Source organism: Plasmodium gonderi, assembly GCF_002157705.1.
Source record: "Plasmodium gonderi DNA, contig: Chr09, whole genome shotgun sequence".
Taxonomy (NCBI): domain Eukaryota; phylum Apicomplexa; class Aconoidasida; order Haemosporida; family Plasmodiidae; genus Plasmodium; species Plasmodium gonderi.
Genome location: NW_021628934.1, coordinates 376,819 through 391,408, shown reverse-complemented (window position 1 = coordinate 391,408; position 14,590 = coordinate 376,819). Strand labels below are relative to the sequence as shown.

The following is a 14,590-nucleotide window of genomic DNA, read 5'->3' as shown; positions in this document are numbered from 1 at the left end:
CAACATATATGAATCACTTTTAGTCCACATGTGTTAAATACATTCAACGAAATACTGTGTCATATGATATGATAAAATTGAGAGACAGTTGATTATTTTTCAAAAAAAATGAAATTAGATAACCGAAAAACGTGCAGTAGTTATGAATTCCTGAATTTGTAAAAAAGAAGAAAAAAAAAAAAAAAAAAAAAAAAGGCATAGGTCAAAAAGTCCAAATATACATACCATATCCATATGCTACTGGTCATGCAACGATTGGTAAAGTACATAACATACAAATGTTGTGTCCAAACTGGTGCTAAAGGGATATTCTTAAGCATGCTTCTTACATTATAGTTTTTCTCGAAGAGCATGAGATACTGAGAAAATGTCTATCTTAGTGTTGTTTATATCGCAATAGTAATACTCATGAATACATATAAAAAATCGGTAAAATATATTAGTAGGCTTGAAATTGTATGTTAGCAAAATGAAACCACTTACAAAAATGGAAAATCTCAAGAACTTGGCAACAAGGGGGTAAAAGTAAATATTGAGGAAACATAAAAGTAGTGTAATGACAACTAAAAAATAGCCAAATTTTCGTAAAACATAAAATAATATTTGAGACCATTTGCTAAAGCAAAATAAAATATAGTGAAAATATTTTACATTGTTAATAATATCATCATCAATTACATTTGATACAAAAGTTTTAATAATACTTAAGTTATTTTCTGCATCTTGATCACTGTTATATTCTTCTTCCGTTACATTGATACTGCTACTATTATCATCAGTATTGATTTCACTCATAAAGTTGTTATTACTTTGTCTCATCGTCTTCCCACCTTTACTCAGTCTTCCGCTCATGTTGGTCGTATTGCTATCCATAGGTTCATTTTTGTTTTGGGTCTTCTTCAGGCTGTTATTCACCTTTTTGTTGTCGTTTTTTATGACATTTTGTTTGGTGTTCTTCTTGTTCTCTTTATTTTCGCTTCTGTTTTTTCCCTCTTGTGATTGCTCAGAATTCTCAATATGCATTTTGCTTTTTCCTTTTTTGTCACCAGATTCATTTATTCCTCCTTTTTCTTGGAGCCTCCCCTTTTTTTGTACCTCCCTGACACTACTACAATCCCTGTAGGCACTCAGAGAGGAACCGGTTCTAGCGTCACTTCTACAATCATATGAAGTTCGACTCGAATTTTCCGTGCTTACGTCATCTAAAGAACAACTAGTATAACTCCCATTGCGCTCAGAAATGCTTCCTGAATAATCATCATCCTTCAAGGTACTTTCATTTAAGTATTCTTTTGGCTGGCAGTATCCACCAAAAGTTTTAGCCTGCATCCAATAAGTAAAAGACTTATTTTTTTTTTCCTCCTCGAGAGTATGTGAATGAAGGTTTGGTGATCGAACAGTGTTACCCAAAATACGAATTTCTCCATTTCGTTTTAACTTATCACTTTCTCTAATGATAGAAACTAAAATGAAAAAAATTAGACTTAATGCTACTAAAAAAAAGGAAAAAAAAAATTTGGAAAAAAAAAAGGAAAAAAAAAAGAAAATCACAAAAAAAATGGAATATAATGGTGTTTTCCATGAGGCGAAATTGTAGATAATTGAAAAAAAGGGTAACCAAATGGTTTCAATATTTCCTTTTATAGCTTTTAACTCTTCATATAACTTATTTACATTCAATTCTTTGTCTAATATTTCGTTTTTATTGTGAACATAGGAATAATTTAACGAAGATATGCAATTTAACTTAAAAACAAAGTTGTTGTAGTTTTTTTTACTAACTAATTTTGCAAAAATACGAATGCTGTAGTCTTTTGAAGATTTTTCTAGGCGTGGTGCGGAAGAATCATTTATTGAATTCGTGCATATATTATTATTTCCTCCGTCCCCATATTCGACCACCTTATTATTCCCCTTGTTTTGTTCATCCTGTGTTTTTTTCTTGTAAAAATATGGATCCACTAAGTGTCCTACTTTATTAATATACTTAATAATTATGTCATATTTTTTTGATAATTGTAAATGTGAAACATCGATAAATGCACTGCCAATATATTCATCTTCTACTATCCCCTCAGTTTCATCCAATTCGTATAGCTGAATTTCTATTTTACTTTTAACATAATGAACTTCTATGTCTATTTTTTCTTCCCATATGTTTAATGAGCTATGTAAAACTTTGGTCCTATAAATTTCTTCATCATTTAACAAAATTTTTAAATACGGATACATCAAATCATGATCTTTATTTGATCTGTATGTGCTTATTCTGTTCAGGTATGCATATAAAAATAATTTCACAACTAGGAAACCTTTCGTCTTTTTTTCATTAAAAGTTTCCTTTGGCTTAATCAATCCATTCCACCATCTGTACTCTTTTAAACTCTTGTCATCTTTTACATTTACCAAATGCGTTCCCTTCTCCAGTATTGAACTCTTTGAAAAATGGGCTATTTTGTTATTTCCGTAGCTTCCTCCGTATAATACCATTTCAGGGGACTGGGAACTGTTTGATCTAATTGGCTTCTCCTTTTCTGTTTCTCCTTTTATTTTTATGTTCGTTTTTTCGTTTGTTTTTCTTCACGTTTTTGTTCGGGTTTTTTCTGTTGCTTCGATGGCACGTGTGCTTTTTATAGGTAGGCGATGCATACAACACATGTGTACACTCGTGCTCGCACACGTATACGCATATGTATGCATATGCGTAGCAATATGGGCTATTACTGTGTTACACGAGCAGAATAGGCACAGATGAGCAAAGCAGTAAGAGAGGTCTTAATCAAAATGATACAGGGGTTGATACACAGGTTGGTACACAGAATGGTACACAGATTGGTACACAAATTGATACACAGGTTGGTACACAGAATGGTACACAGATTGGTACACAAATTGATACACAGATTGGTACACAAATTGATACACAGATTGGTACACAAATTGATACACGAGTTGATAAATAAGGTGAAACGAAAGTTATAACCAAGGAAATGGAAAATAAATAAGAAAAAGTAAAAAGGGAAAATCACAAAATGAAAAATGTAAAAAAAAAAAAAAAAATTAGTGCAGTAGGTTAAATTCTTGCTCAACTAAAGTTACACTTTTTGTCACAACCCTTCTATTAATTCATCAACTTCTATTCAGGCTGTTTCACTTTTCCTAGTTTTTATTTTTTTTTTTTTTTTTTCTATTTTTTGTCTTTTTTCAATTTGTTGCCCTTTTGTGGTAACACTTTTTTTTTTTTTTTTTTTTTTTTTTTTTTCATCATACAAAAACTGTAAGCATTAATGGACAGTTTTCAAAAACAATGTAAATATTTTATTGAGTATTCCTTTGAATGTGTGTGCATATGAATATGCTCATGGTTCAATTGGGAAAAAGAGCGTTGCATTTTATAATATGTAAAATGTAAATATACAAGTTGTAGTAAAAAAAAAAAATATATATATAAAAATAATAAAATAAAAAAATAATAAAAATGTTATTTTTTGCACTACAGTTCAAATGACATGACTTTTTTTTTTTTTTTTTTTTTTTTTTTCTGCACCAAATTATTCTTATGATTGTAGTGGAGAAATATATGAACAAGTCAGGTAGAAAAGTATATTAGTTTGAAATCGATTTTGGAGAAAAAAAAAAAATTAAGATAATAGATTGCTTAAAGGAAAATATTTTAAAAAGGGAATGTCCAATTTCGTGCGTCAGTTTAAAAAAAACATAATATAAAATTAATTTCAAAAAAAAATGAGTGTACATAATACATTTTTTTTTAAAGATAATTAGTCTGTGTACATGTACGCACACACATACATACACATAATGCAACTTAAATATAAGACCTAAAAAACGAACATATGCGAAATTTTACATACTTATACTCTGCCCAGCATGAAGACTTGTTCTTTAAGTTGACAATTCCTGCATAACATCAGAAAGACACATGAAATAGAGAGAAAAACAAGTGCCCTCAGGTACTTTATTCAACTTTTAAAACAAATGCACAGTCATGAAAATTTTTTTTTTTTTTTTTTTTGTTTTCTTTTTCCCTATTAGTATTTATCATCTCAAAAAAAGAAAAAAAAAGAGCATAATTTAAAAGATTAACTTGGTTCGCCTACAACCTAATCCCTAACTCGCTGTTCAATCCTTTTTTCTATAGTTAAATACCCTCTTGTGTATTTTATTTTTCTCCTCGTCTAAAATATGTTTCACATTTTCGTGATCTTCATAGATTTGAGTTTTGTTGGTATTGACATCTCTATCCCTTTTTTTCATTTGGTATATTCCCCATTCCTGAATAATAAATCGCTTTAAGTAAAGGAAATAAATTATGCCTAGTACTCCGAAGGAAACTTTCTGAAACGTGTGATAAAGCGGTGGTGGTTTGAAGCGTTACGAAGTGAAATGATAGGGAACCATGTCAACCTGAGCACATATATAACATCTTCGAACGGAAGAACTAATCGATGTTCGTGTTACAAATGAACAATTGCTCCGTGTGTAAATCACTTTAACAAGTATGACATCTGGTAAAAAAGGCGTGCATAATATAATTGCATCAGTAAAATTTTTGGCTCACGTAGTGGTGGAAACAAAAGATGTGGAGCAATTTGGTTAAGTTAGCGTAGAAATGAAGTCGAAACAGATAGGTCCCAATATATATATACATATACATACAAATATATGAAAAATGTACTCGATTTTATATGATTTCACTCTTTTTCATTACTTACCACGCCATTTTCCCAAAGAAACTTTTTCATTTTTGTGACAGCAGTGAGCTTTAAATGAAAATGGAAGTAGTTGCTCAAACACAAAAAGTGTGATAAATTATGCGTTATCTCATGGTAGGAGAAGTTTTATGTACATATTTTTTTTACGCAATGAAATAGAGTGTCATGGCGATACGCTACTTCAAATGGGTATGGAATGTTGAGAGAGTAGGTGGGTTTTTGCTGCTTCTGGTTATTTAAAGCTTAGCAATTTTTTATTTGCCATTACGCGCTCACTAATCTCTATTTTGGCTATTTTCACATAGCGACCTTGCCATTTATCTGCTTTCCCATTTTTCGATTTTTTTTTTTTTTATTTTTTCCGTATTAAAATTTTCTTTCAGTTATTCAAAGCTATACAACGAAATGCTGACACATTCGTGTGTGTAAAAATTCATATTTTCCCAAAAAAAAAAAAAAAAAAAAAAAATAGGCAGAAAGTAATTCAGAAACCTATGTGTTATGCTTTATGCCGATATTGTTTACGGGAAGTTCATAATTAGGTAAGAAAATTTGGGGAAAAGATTAAATGTTACATACATAATCGCGTGAACGTTAATGTATATATATATATATTTATGTATACAGGTGCTTTTTCTTTATATAACAGAATGGCGTATAGAGGGGGAAGGCATAAAAAAGTATGACATTTGGATACGATAAAATAAGATAGATTAATAAACGGTTAAATAATAATAGATAACTGATAAGTAGCATAAACAGGGAAGGGAAAGCATGTTGATGCTTTTTTTTTTTTTTTTTTTTCCTTTCTTTTCATATGTTCTAGTGCTTCTCAGTTGCACCCTTTCTTCTTTGCATAATGACTATTTTTTGTATTTCTTCTCTTTTCGCCTTACCCCTTTTATGAGTACCTAATTTTTTCTTGGCATATTTTAAACTTCTCTTAGTTGCAGCAGACGTTCCTACTTTGATCAATTCGATTAGTCTTTTTTCATAGGGGCTAAATCCTGTTATTTCTCTAACAACGTCATTTATTAATTCTTTTCTTTTGGATTTTGGTTTTTTCTTGATGCTTCCTTTCAAGTTCCTTTTGCTCACGATATGTCCGCTGTTGAAACCGACTTTGGGTGGGGGAGAAAAAATGCAGGAAAAAAAAAGAAAAAAAAACAGTTATACATATGAATAGGAAAAAAAAACATGTCTGTAAATACGCTTATAAATGCGTAATTGTAATAATGTGCACAACATTTATCAGCTCTCATGACTCCAATTCTTGAGCATATAACATATGGAATATTTTCTTTAGTATATAATATTTTCGTAAATTTTTTTTGTATATTCCTTCACTTGATAAGTGAAACACAAGTGATTGTTAGATCAGCATGCGTCCGAGTATATGTACATGTCTCTCTTCACAGCCATACTTATATGATATTATAAGTGTATGTGAAAATACGTATGTTCCCATGCTTTCATTACGTTCTTCATGCCCAGGCAACTCTTAATTTTTGTCATATGTACATAAATGTAACATATATGTATTTATATATGTGTACATATATACTCGCCAGCTGACATTGCTAGTGTTATAAATTTTACCTGCTATTCCAGAAGCTGGTTTTATCGTTGATTTCCTTCCCATTTTGTGAAAGCAAAAAAAAAAAAAAAAAAAAAAAAATTGGAGATTTATTCAAAACAGAATTTTAAATATATGTTGAACTTTAAAAAAAACTTTAGGTTAAAATGAATGAATATCTATTAAGAATATCTTAAACTTCAATTTCTTTTTTTATCTTTATTATGTAACTAATTCGTTTTATTCATCGGTAGGTATCATCATTAGCTTTTTTTTTTTTTTTTTTTTTTTTTTTTTCCCTTTTTTCTGTTATAAATTTTCTATATTCATATATACAATTTAATTTCAATTTAAATTGCACTTCAATTTTTGTGTTTTCAGTGTTTGTAAAAATGGAGTGGAGGAAATAAAAATATATGAAAAAATGGTGCCATTCCTGATGGGTTTCTTTGCTGTGTGCCTTATATATGTAATATTATATAATGGTATACACATATTATTATATACTTCTCTGTTGTTCCTTCTTCAAGCTAAAAACGAAAAAATGAAGAATGAAAAATTAAAATTACAAGGGGGAAGGAGTAACAATCTTCGGAACTGTGCTGGAGCGATTGAGAATAAAAAGAAATTGCCTCAATGGGAGGAAGGAGCAACTGTTAATGCACAATCCATGTATTCCAGCAAGTATTTATTAACCTAAATGTAATGAGCATATTTATAAGGGCCTATAAAATATACGCATATCGGGGCATCATGAAATATATGCTTTCAAATTGCGAAATGCCAATTTCAAATGCAGAAAGCATATATCAATCGACCATGTAATATTGTTCCGTCACCAAATGTTGTGAGGATGTATACAGAATTGAAGTTAGTGCAATATTTTATTAAAAATTGGCCACAACTTGATAACATAAGCTTGCAATGCTTAAACTACCACCTTCTAAAAATCATTCCCACCCATACAACTCGTTCCAGCCTCACTTCTTCCACCTTCTCGGTGTCATCAGTTGTCAGTTAAAGTTAATCCCTCTCCTCATTTGGTTATGAAAAAAAAAAAAAAGTTCACCAAGCCAAGTAATAAAATAAAAAAATTTACCTTTTCATCGCTAGCACAAGTTTTTTTTTTTTAAGCTTTTTTTCTTAGCATTTTGGTAACGCAACTTTTTTTTTTAAATATATTTTTTTAACAAGTGGGTAAATGATTATAATTAATTAATTATTTATTTTTTTATTTTATTTTTTTTTATCTTATTATTTTTTTTTTGAAACCATTTCATAAATCTTTTAAAATAAGTGGAAAATGTTTTTCACATGTTAAAAGAAGTTTTAGCAGTTTATTCTGCTGAATATGCTTAAATCATTTTTCTTTTGCAAAACTGTGTTCTTGCTTTTTTTTTATAAGAATATGATACTTATGAATGGAAAATTATGCTTGTGCGCGTTTATTGTTTACGGAGTTTGATGTACACATATGCGTCTGAGTATTTGAAGAACTAAATCCATGAATACGCAGAAATGTGGTATGAGCTCGGTAATTTCCCTCCTTTTGAATATATCCTTTCGAGATTATTCTCATTTTACTTTCATGCATCATCGTATTGGGAAAAATGGAATATCACCCATCATTTGTGGGCATATTCAAAGATGCACACAAAATTAAAACGTTCGCAAGTACCTTGTGGATATATGCCCCTCCTTACTTATGATCTTTATGCGCATGCGCTCATATAAGAAAATGGTCATAACATTATGTAAACAGAACGTGGGCGTCGCTGCATTTTAAGTTTTCTATATATGTGTGTATATATATACATATATATACATTTTTAACCCAATTGTTTGAGGCACAAGTTCCCGACAGAAATATTTCCCTTAGTTGCATTGTTAAACGAAAAGAATAATTTTCCCATGACACTAAGTCAAGCCATTAATTTTATTTTCCATGATGATCTTTCATATTATTGACAAGCATATGTCTGAATATAAAATGTAGTTGATGATATTTTACACAGTCTGAGAAAATAAAATTAATAAGATACTCAAATAGTACGTGCATTCAGGAAAGAATGTAAAATGTAAAACGTAAAACATAAAACTGTGATACATGGGCTCATAATTTTTTCTGTTTACAAATGTGCTTGCTGCGCATACTAATTCGAACTACCATATTTCTACCATTTCTTATACGACATCATTATTGAAATGATGGAAGGAATTAAAAAGTAAAATAACAAATTTTACATGGTGTATAAAAAATAGATAAAAAAATAAAATAAATTCATATTTAAAGGATACCTTTAAAGTTTTTTATACATGTAAAAGTAACAGTTTTAAGCATAACAAAAAAGTGGTAATACTACCAATTGTCTGTCACCTGAAAATACAAATAAGTAGGTGGCACCTATCTTAATGTATTCTCATGAAGGGGAAAGGCATTAAGCACATTTAAAAATGTTCATCACTCTAAGGTCAAACATATAATCTATAAACAAGTTTTAAAGATACTGCATAAGCTCTTTACTCTTATTATGTTTAATTTTTTCATTTATGTGCATTTCTTTTTCTTTTTTTTTTTCACTAATTTGATTTTACTCTTTTGCCATTGCATTAACCAATTGGCGGATTCATTCAGTTTTGGTTGTTCAAATGAATGTAATATGCAACCCAGATTATATATCTCTCTACACCATTTTACATGTCGAAGTTTTTAAAATGTGATACATGTGTAAGTTACGACCCCCCCAAAAGTAAATGTATTAAATTTCACACAAATAACAAGTGGGAAAATACATGAACTAGCAATATGACATTTATGCGTCTCCATAAGTGGAACAAGAATTTGGGAACATAGGTTGTTAATAATGTTTTGTAGAATGACAACAGTCAACTTTTTTCTTCCCATGTAATATATCATACAATATCTGTTTCCAGCTAGCCATTATTACAACTCGTCGAATCATTAAATTTTGATGGAAATTTTATAAACAAATCAGACCACTTGTATAACTATTCTTTTATTTAATTTTTTTTTTCAGCTAGCCATAGTGGTAGTAAAAAAAAAAAAAAAAAAAAAAATTGTTCATATAACAAAAGAAGCTATTCAGGAAAAAAAAAAAAAAAAATTCAAGCCGAATTTAAAAAAAAATCCACTTAAAATAGAAAGAAAATAATATAATTTTTTTTAAAAACAATTAAATTTTATTTTTAAAATAATAATTATGCTAAGCACTTTCTTTTTATTTTATATATATTTTTTTTTTTGTAAAATATTTATGGTCTGCATAATTTTTAATTTTTCTTTTTTTTTTTGTAAGAATAACGATTAAATTTTTTTTTCTTTTTTATTATGTATATTTTTATAGTTTGTATAATACTTTCATGTTTTGAAGTTACATTTTTTCTTTTAACTTTTTTTTCATTTAGCAGGAAATCAGTATGTAACAAAAAGGAGGGTGTTAGTAACAAGCTTATTTTACTTTTACATACAAAACATATATATGTTTGACACTTATATATAAATAAATGCATACTTTCTTATATTTGTGTGATTTTTCCCTTTTTTACCGCTACTGCTTTTCACCAGTAATCCGAGCTGTGAAGTGTAGATTTTTTTTTCTTTTTTTTCATAATGATGTGAGGGTATTTCATTTGTGCTTTAAAATGAATATATATACAAATGTACTTACAACACAATATATATTAACTTGTGTGCAGGGTTTTATCTGTTATTTGTTACATATTCCCTTAATGTTAAATGTTTATCATTATAATGAAGAATGAACTTGCAGAGAATATACAATACACATATATATAGGTATATAACTACTACGACATTATATTTGTAATTTTAATTTTTGTATAGTTCTTGTTAATACATACTAAATGTAAATGGGATAAAAGTGTGTCGTGTCGTAGTAGCATATTTTCATGAATTTAATTTTATTGTATTTTTTACTTTTTTTTTTACATTTGTAAAATTATCTCAGTTTGTAAAATGTAGAATTTTTTCCTTACCCTCACCACCCACCACGCCTCCCCCCGCTTGTATTTTTGTCATTCTTAATTATATACACCGAATAAGGTTTTTTAGAGCTTTAAAATTTTGTGGTTTCTGTGTATTTACGTGTGTGTGTATAAACCAGTACACGTATATATATATATGCATATATATGTACGTAAGTCAATAAGTAACATATATATACTAGAATACGTTTTCTGCTCTTCACGGTGTTTCTCATGCGCATCGGCTAATACCAATGAAGAAGGCAAAAATAAAAAAAAGATTCAAGCATACGGAAACGCTTGAAGAAAATTTAAAAAATAGTGTAGTAACGAAAAATAAAATTTTAAAAAAAAAAAGGAAGGGTAATAAAATAAATGAAATAAAAACAAAAAAAAAAAGAAAAGACGATGTTCAGAAAATTTTGAATTTAGTGAATAAACAAAATGAGGAGGATTATTATTCAGACGAGGGAGATAGTCTAAATGGTGATGATGCTAATTCACAGCAGGTGGATAAGTTCCTACTGTTTGATGATGACATCGAGGAGGAAGATATATCAAATTTTGAAAATTTAATGGATAACAAAAATATACCTAGCACAAACACTTTTTATGATCATCACGAGCAGATTGATGAATCGAGTAATATATTAAAAGATTTGGAAGTAAACATAAATCACCACGCATTTGAAAAAAATAATCAATTGGATAAGGGGAAGGATACCACTACTCAGACAAATGAAGAGGTAATAACATTTCTTCACCATTACGTAGAAGAAGAAAAAAAAAGAAACATAAATGACTATTCACATTAGGCAGTGCTGTAAAAAAAAAAAATGCACAAAAGAAGGAAACCTCATTTTGGTTTTCCTATTTTTTAAAAGCAATTTTATTTTTGTAATAAATAAGTACCAATTGCATTTTCGTGTTTCTGCACATTTTTGCTTGCGGTACTAATAGATATTATACTTTTTTTTTTTTTTTTTTTTTTTTTTTTTTTTTTTTTTTGCTATCCGCACGCATAATAAAAAAAAAAAAAAAAGTAAAAATAAAATTGCTGAAAATAAATGCGACACAAATATCAGGGCGTAAACGTCTTTTAATATTTGAAGAGTTTATGCAGTACAATTTTGTGAACAAAAAAACTTGTTTCTCTGCTTTTGTTTGTGATTGTGATCCAAGGGCAAGATTGGTTCTCATCACGACACTAATATTGTGTATACTTTTATTCCCTATCCATCAATGTTTGTATCACATTATTTTAATTTTTTTTATTTTTTTTATCTCATTTTGTTTTGTTCCCCCCCCCCCCCCCCTTTTTACCTATTGAAGGAAAAGCTAAATGCACTAGTCCAAAAATGCTATGAAACAATAGGGGAAGAATTGGCCCATTATAAAAAGGGGAAGTTACATAGAGCATTAACCGTTTTGGTTAAATCACCAAGATGGTTCGATTTGCTTTTATTAACCAAGCCCAAAAGGTGGACCACCCAAGCAACTTTTGAAGTAACGAAACTTTTTTCTTCAGGATTGAAGGAAAAGGAAGTTTGTGTATACTATGAATTTATTTTGTTACCAATCATATTAGAAAATATCGAGAAAAACAAAAAACTAGAATCGTTTCTTTATAAAACGTTAATAAAATCCTTATACAAATCCAAAGCTTGGCTAAAAGGAATACTGTACCCCCTATTACGTCGTGTAAGAATAAGAGAAAGCAGAGCTGTCTTTTGTGTACACATGGCTCCGTGGCATATATATATGTTATGTATACATGAGTAGTGTAGTACATATGCAATAATTATTTACATTTGCGCTTAGATGTCCATTTGTGCATTAAATTAAAGTTGTATTGATCTTCACGTGAAAAGCAACAGTGTACGTATATATATATATATATGTGCAACAAATGTAGCTTTACTCTCTAAATAATTGCGAAACGATTTGTTTTAACATGATGATTAGTTTTGTCTAAATTACAAATAATGAAGACAATAGTACTGCCCCAAACTGATTAAAACGAAATATATATATATTGTGTCGAGTTCGTGTATTATCGGCTCCTGTGCAAGCCTAAGTTGTAAAAACTTGCGAAATTTGCTTAGCGTTATTTTTTATTATTATTGTTTTCGTGCATGCTTATATGTGTAACCATATTGCACATGAATCAATGTTGCAAACCACAAAATGCAATTCATGTGATAAAAATTAAAAAAATAATTTTTTTTTTTTTGTTTTTACTTTATTTTTTTGAATATGTTAGGAATGCACCAAAAAGGAATTAGTTATATTCGGAAGTGTTATTCAGAAAATGAGCATATCAATAAATGTAGTGACTCATTGTTTGAATGAAATTTTTACGTTTCCATGGAATTCTAATGTTTCCCATTTTTTATGCCTTTTTTTTAACAAAAAGTATGGTTTTTCGAAAGAAGTAAGTGGTGTGTGTATGAAAAGGAAAGCTGAGAAGTGAAATGAAATATATAGATATGAACTTGAAATATATGAGGATAAGAAAAGCTTATCCCTATATATTGACAATAAAACATAGGATATGTTTCTGCATTTATTTGTATATTATGTTCATTTGAGATTATGTATATATATATGACATGTGTGTGTGTAAATATAGGCCATGTGCATGATTCTTTAATTTTTTATTGTTATACTTATTCTATCACCCAAGTTTGAATACACGTATACACTTTTATATCTTTCTTCTTTTTCCCCATTGCAGTTTATTGAAAAGTGTGTTGACTATTTTGTCACATTCATAAATTATTCCGAAATTTTAACCGTAAATTGGCATACTTCATTGCTATTACTTGTTCAGAATTATAGAGGTATGTTATGAATCCCAAGTATTATTATTCGCACAGTTGTAGTTGTGTTTTTAATATGTTTACACACTGTAATATCCATCAAATCTGGAGAGTGATTCTATAATTTAAGAAGCTTTTTGCTTCCTAGTGCATATTTGTTTTATGTACATGAAAAGGAGAAAAAAAAAAAAAAAAAAAAAAAAGTGAAACGTCAATTGAAGGAACGTTAATTATTTTTATATATTTTTTTTTTTTTTCTACATGATGAAAGCATACGCTTGGCATCTGAAAAAATTATTTTTTGAAGATAATTTTTGTAACCAGTTATCCCTATCTGACATGGAAAAAAAAAAAAAAATAAATAAATAAAAATAAATCCACCATTTGATTTTTCATACATGTATAAATTATATGTTTTGTCTATCATTGAAAATGAATTTTATATGTTTGAGGGAAATTGCTTATATATAATAATATATGCCACACCTGTTCATGAAAACAAAGCAATGTGTATAAGTTATATGGTTTATGTTTTTTTATGTACACAAGCACGAGATATGTTTTTGTTTCCTTTTGTTTTGAATAGGTCTGATAGATGATGAGCAAATTGAGAAACTACGATGCCTGGTTATAAAAAAAAATCATCCCAAGATTTCGAACGAAATATTGAAGAACATGTATTCTTCCACTTCTCTTATTAAAAGTAAGAATTGAGAAAGATTGAAAGAATAGATGTGTGAGCAATATTATGCTACTTTTTTTTTTTTTTTTTTTTTTTTTTTTTACATGAAGATATTTTTCTTACCTATAAGTCTATTATAAAACGTTAGCATGAACGTGAACATGTATATATATATGTATGTTATTTTTCCAATTTGAGAAACTTTTTTATTTCTTTTTTTTTTTTTTTTTCGTACCATTTTTATATCATCCGCAGAAATAAAATACTTAGCAGCACATGGAAATGAACAAATTGTGTAAAATAAAGAATTATAAGTTAACAACAACATGCCTTTGCGAATGATCACTTTGAAGAAGAAAATTTAAGAGGATGAAAGTTACTATATATGTGCCACATTTTATTTTCTATTAAAATCTTTTTTTTTTATTACTTTTTTTTGTTTTTCGTTATAATGATTTTTTTTTTTTTGAGGGGAATAGAGGTTGTCGTAAGGAAGTTTTGTAACTCTGAAAAAAGTAGCTTTTTGTGTTAGTAAATAGGGAGAGATTAATGTTTTTTATACCCTATTTGAGACTATGAAGAAAAAAGTACACACTTTTTCAGGGCCTTTTTATCATAACAAGGAAAGGAATATTTAACTTAAGATTTTTATCTATTACAAGGTTAGTAATGAAAAGTATTCAGGAAAGGAGAGAGAGTACTTTTTATTATAAGAAAACTATATGTCATGTTACACACATGTGTGTTTTTATGTGTGTGGAGAGGAGGCTAG

General features: G+C 28.8%; 4 protein-coding genes across 4 annotated transcripts; 1 reads left to right on the top strand and 3 right to left on the bottom strand.

The window, feature by feature from the left end:
* Positions 1 to 330: 330 nt before the first annotated feature.
* Positions 331 to 2,490, bottom strand: PGO_090710 (hypothetical protein, conserved; the record flags this gene model as incomplete). The annotated part of the gene is made up of 1 exon (XM_028687661.1): positions 331 to 2,490. The coding sequence occupies one exon, from the start codon at positions 2,488 to 2,490 to the stop codon at positions 331 to 333; it is 2,160 nt and encodes a 719-aa protein (XP_028543462.1).
* Positions 2,491 to 4,140: 1,650 nt separating this feature from the next.
* PGO_090700 (hypothetical protein) lies at positions 4,141 to 4,763 on the bottom strand (the record flags this gene model as incomplete). The annotated part of the gene is made up of 2 exons (XM_028687660.1): positions 4,141 to 4,356; positions 4,734 to 4,763. 2 exons carry the CDS (start codon positions 4,761 to 4,763, stop codon positions 4,141 to 4,143), a joined length of 246 nt encoding a protein of 81 aa, XP_028543461.1.
* Positions 4,764 to 5,555: 792 nt separating this feature from the next.
* On the bottom strand, positions 5,556 to 6,375 carry PGO_090690 (60S ribosomal protein L36; the record flags this gene model as incomplete). Its single annotated transcript, XM_028687659.1, has 2 exons — positions 5,556 to 5,854; positions 6,333 to 6,375. The coding sequence occupies 2 exons, from the start codon at positions 6,373 to 6,375 to the stop codon at positions 5,556 to 5,558; spliced, it is 342 nt and encodes a 113-aa protein (XP_028543460.1).
* A 4,193-nt stretch (positions 6,376 to 10,568) lies between these two features.
* PGO_090680 (hypothetical protein, conserved) lies at positions 10,569 to 13,850 on the top strand (the record flags this gene model as incomplete). Its single annotated transcript, XM_028687658.1, has 5 exons — positions 10,569 to 11,060; positions 11,647 to 12,015; positions 12,578 to 12,748; positions 13,052 to 13,157; positions 13,723 to 13,850. The coding sequence occupies 5 exons, from the start codon at positions 10,569 to 10,571 to the stop codon at positions 13,848 to 13,850; spliced, it is 1,266 nt and encodes a 421-aa protein (XP_028543459.1).
* Between the last annotated feature and the right edge of the window lie 740 nt (positions 13,851 to 14,590).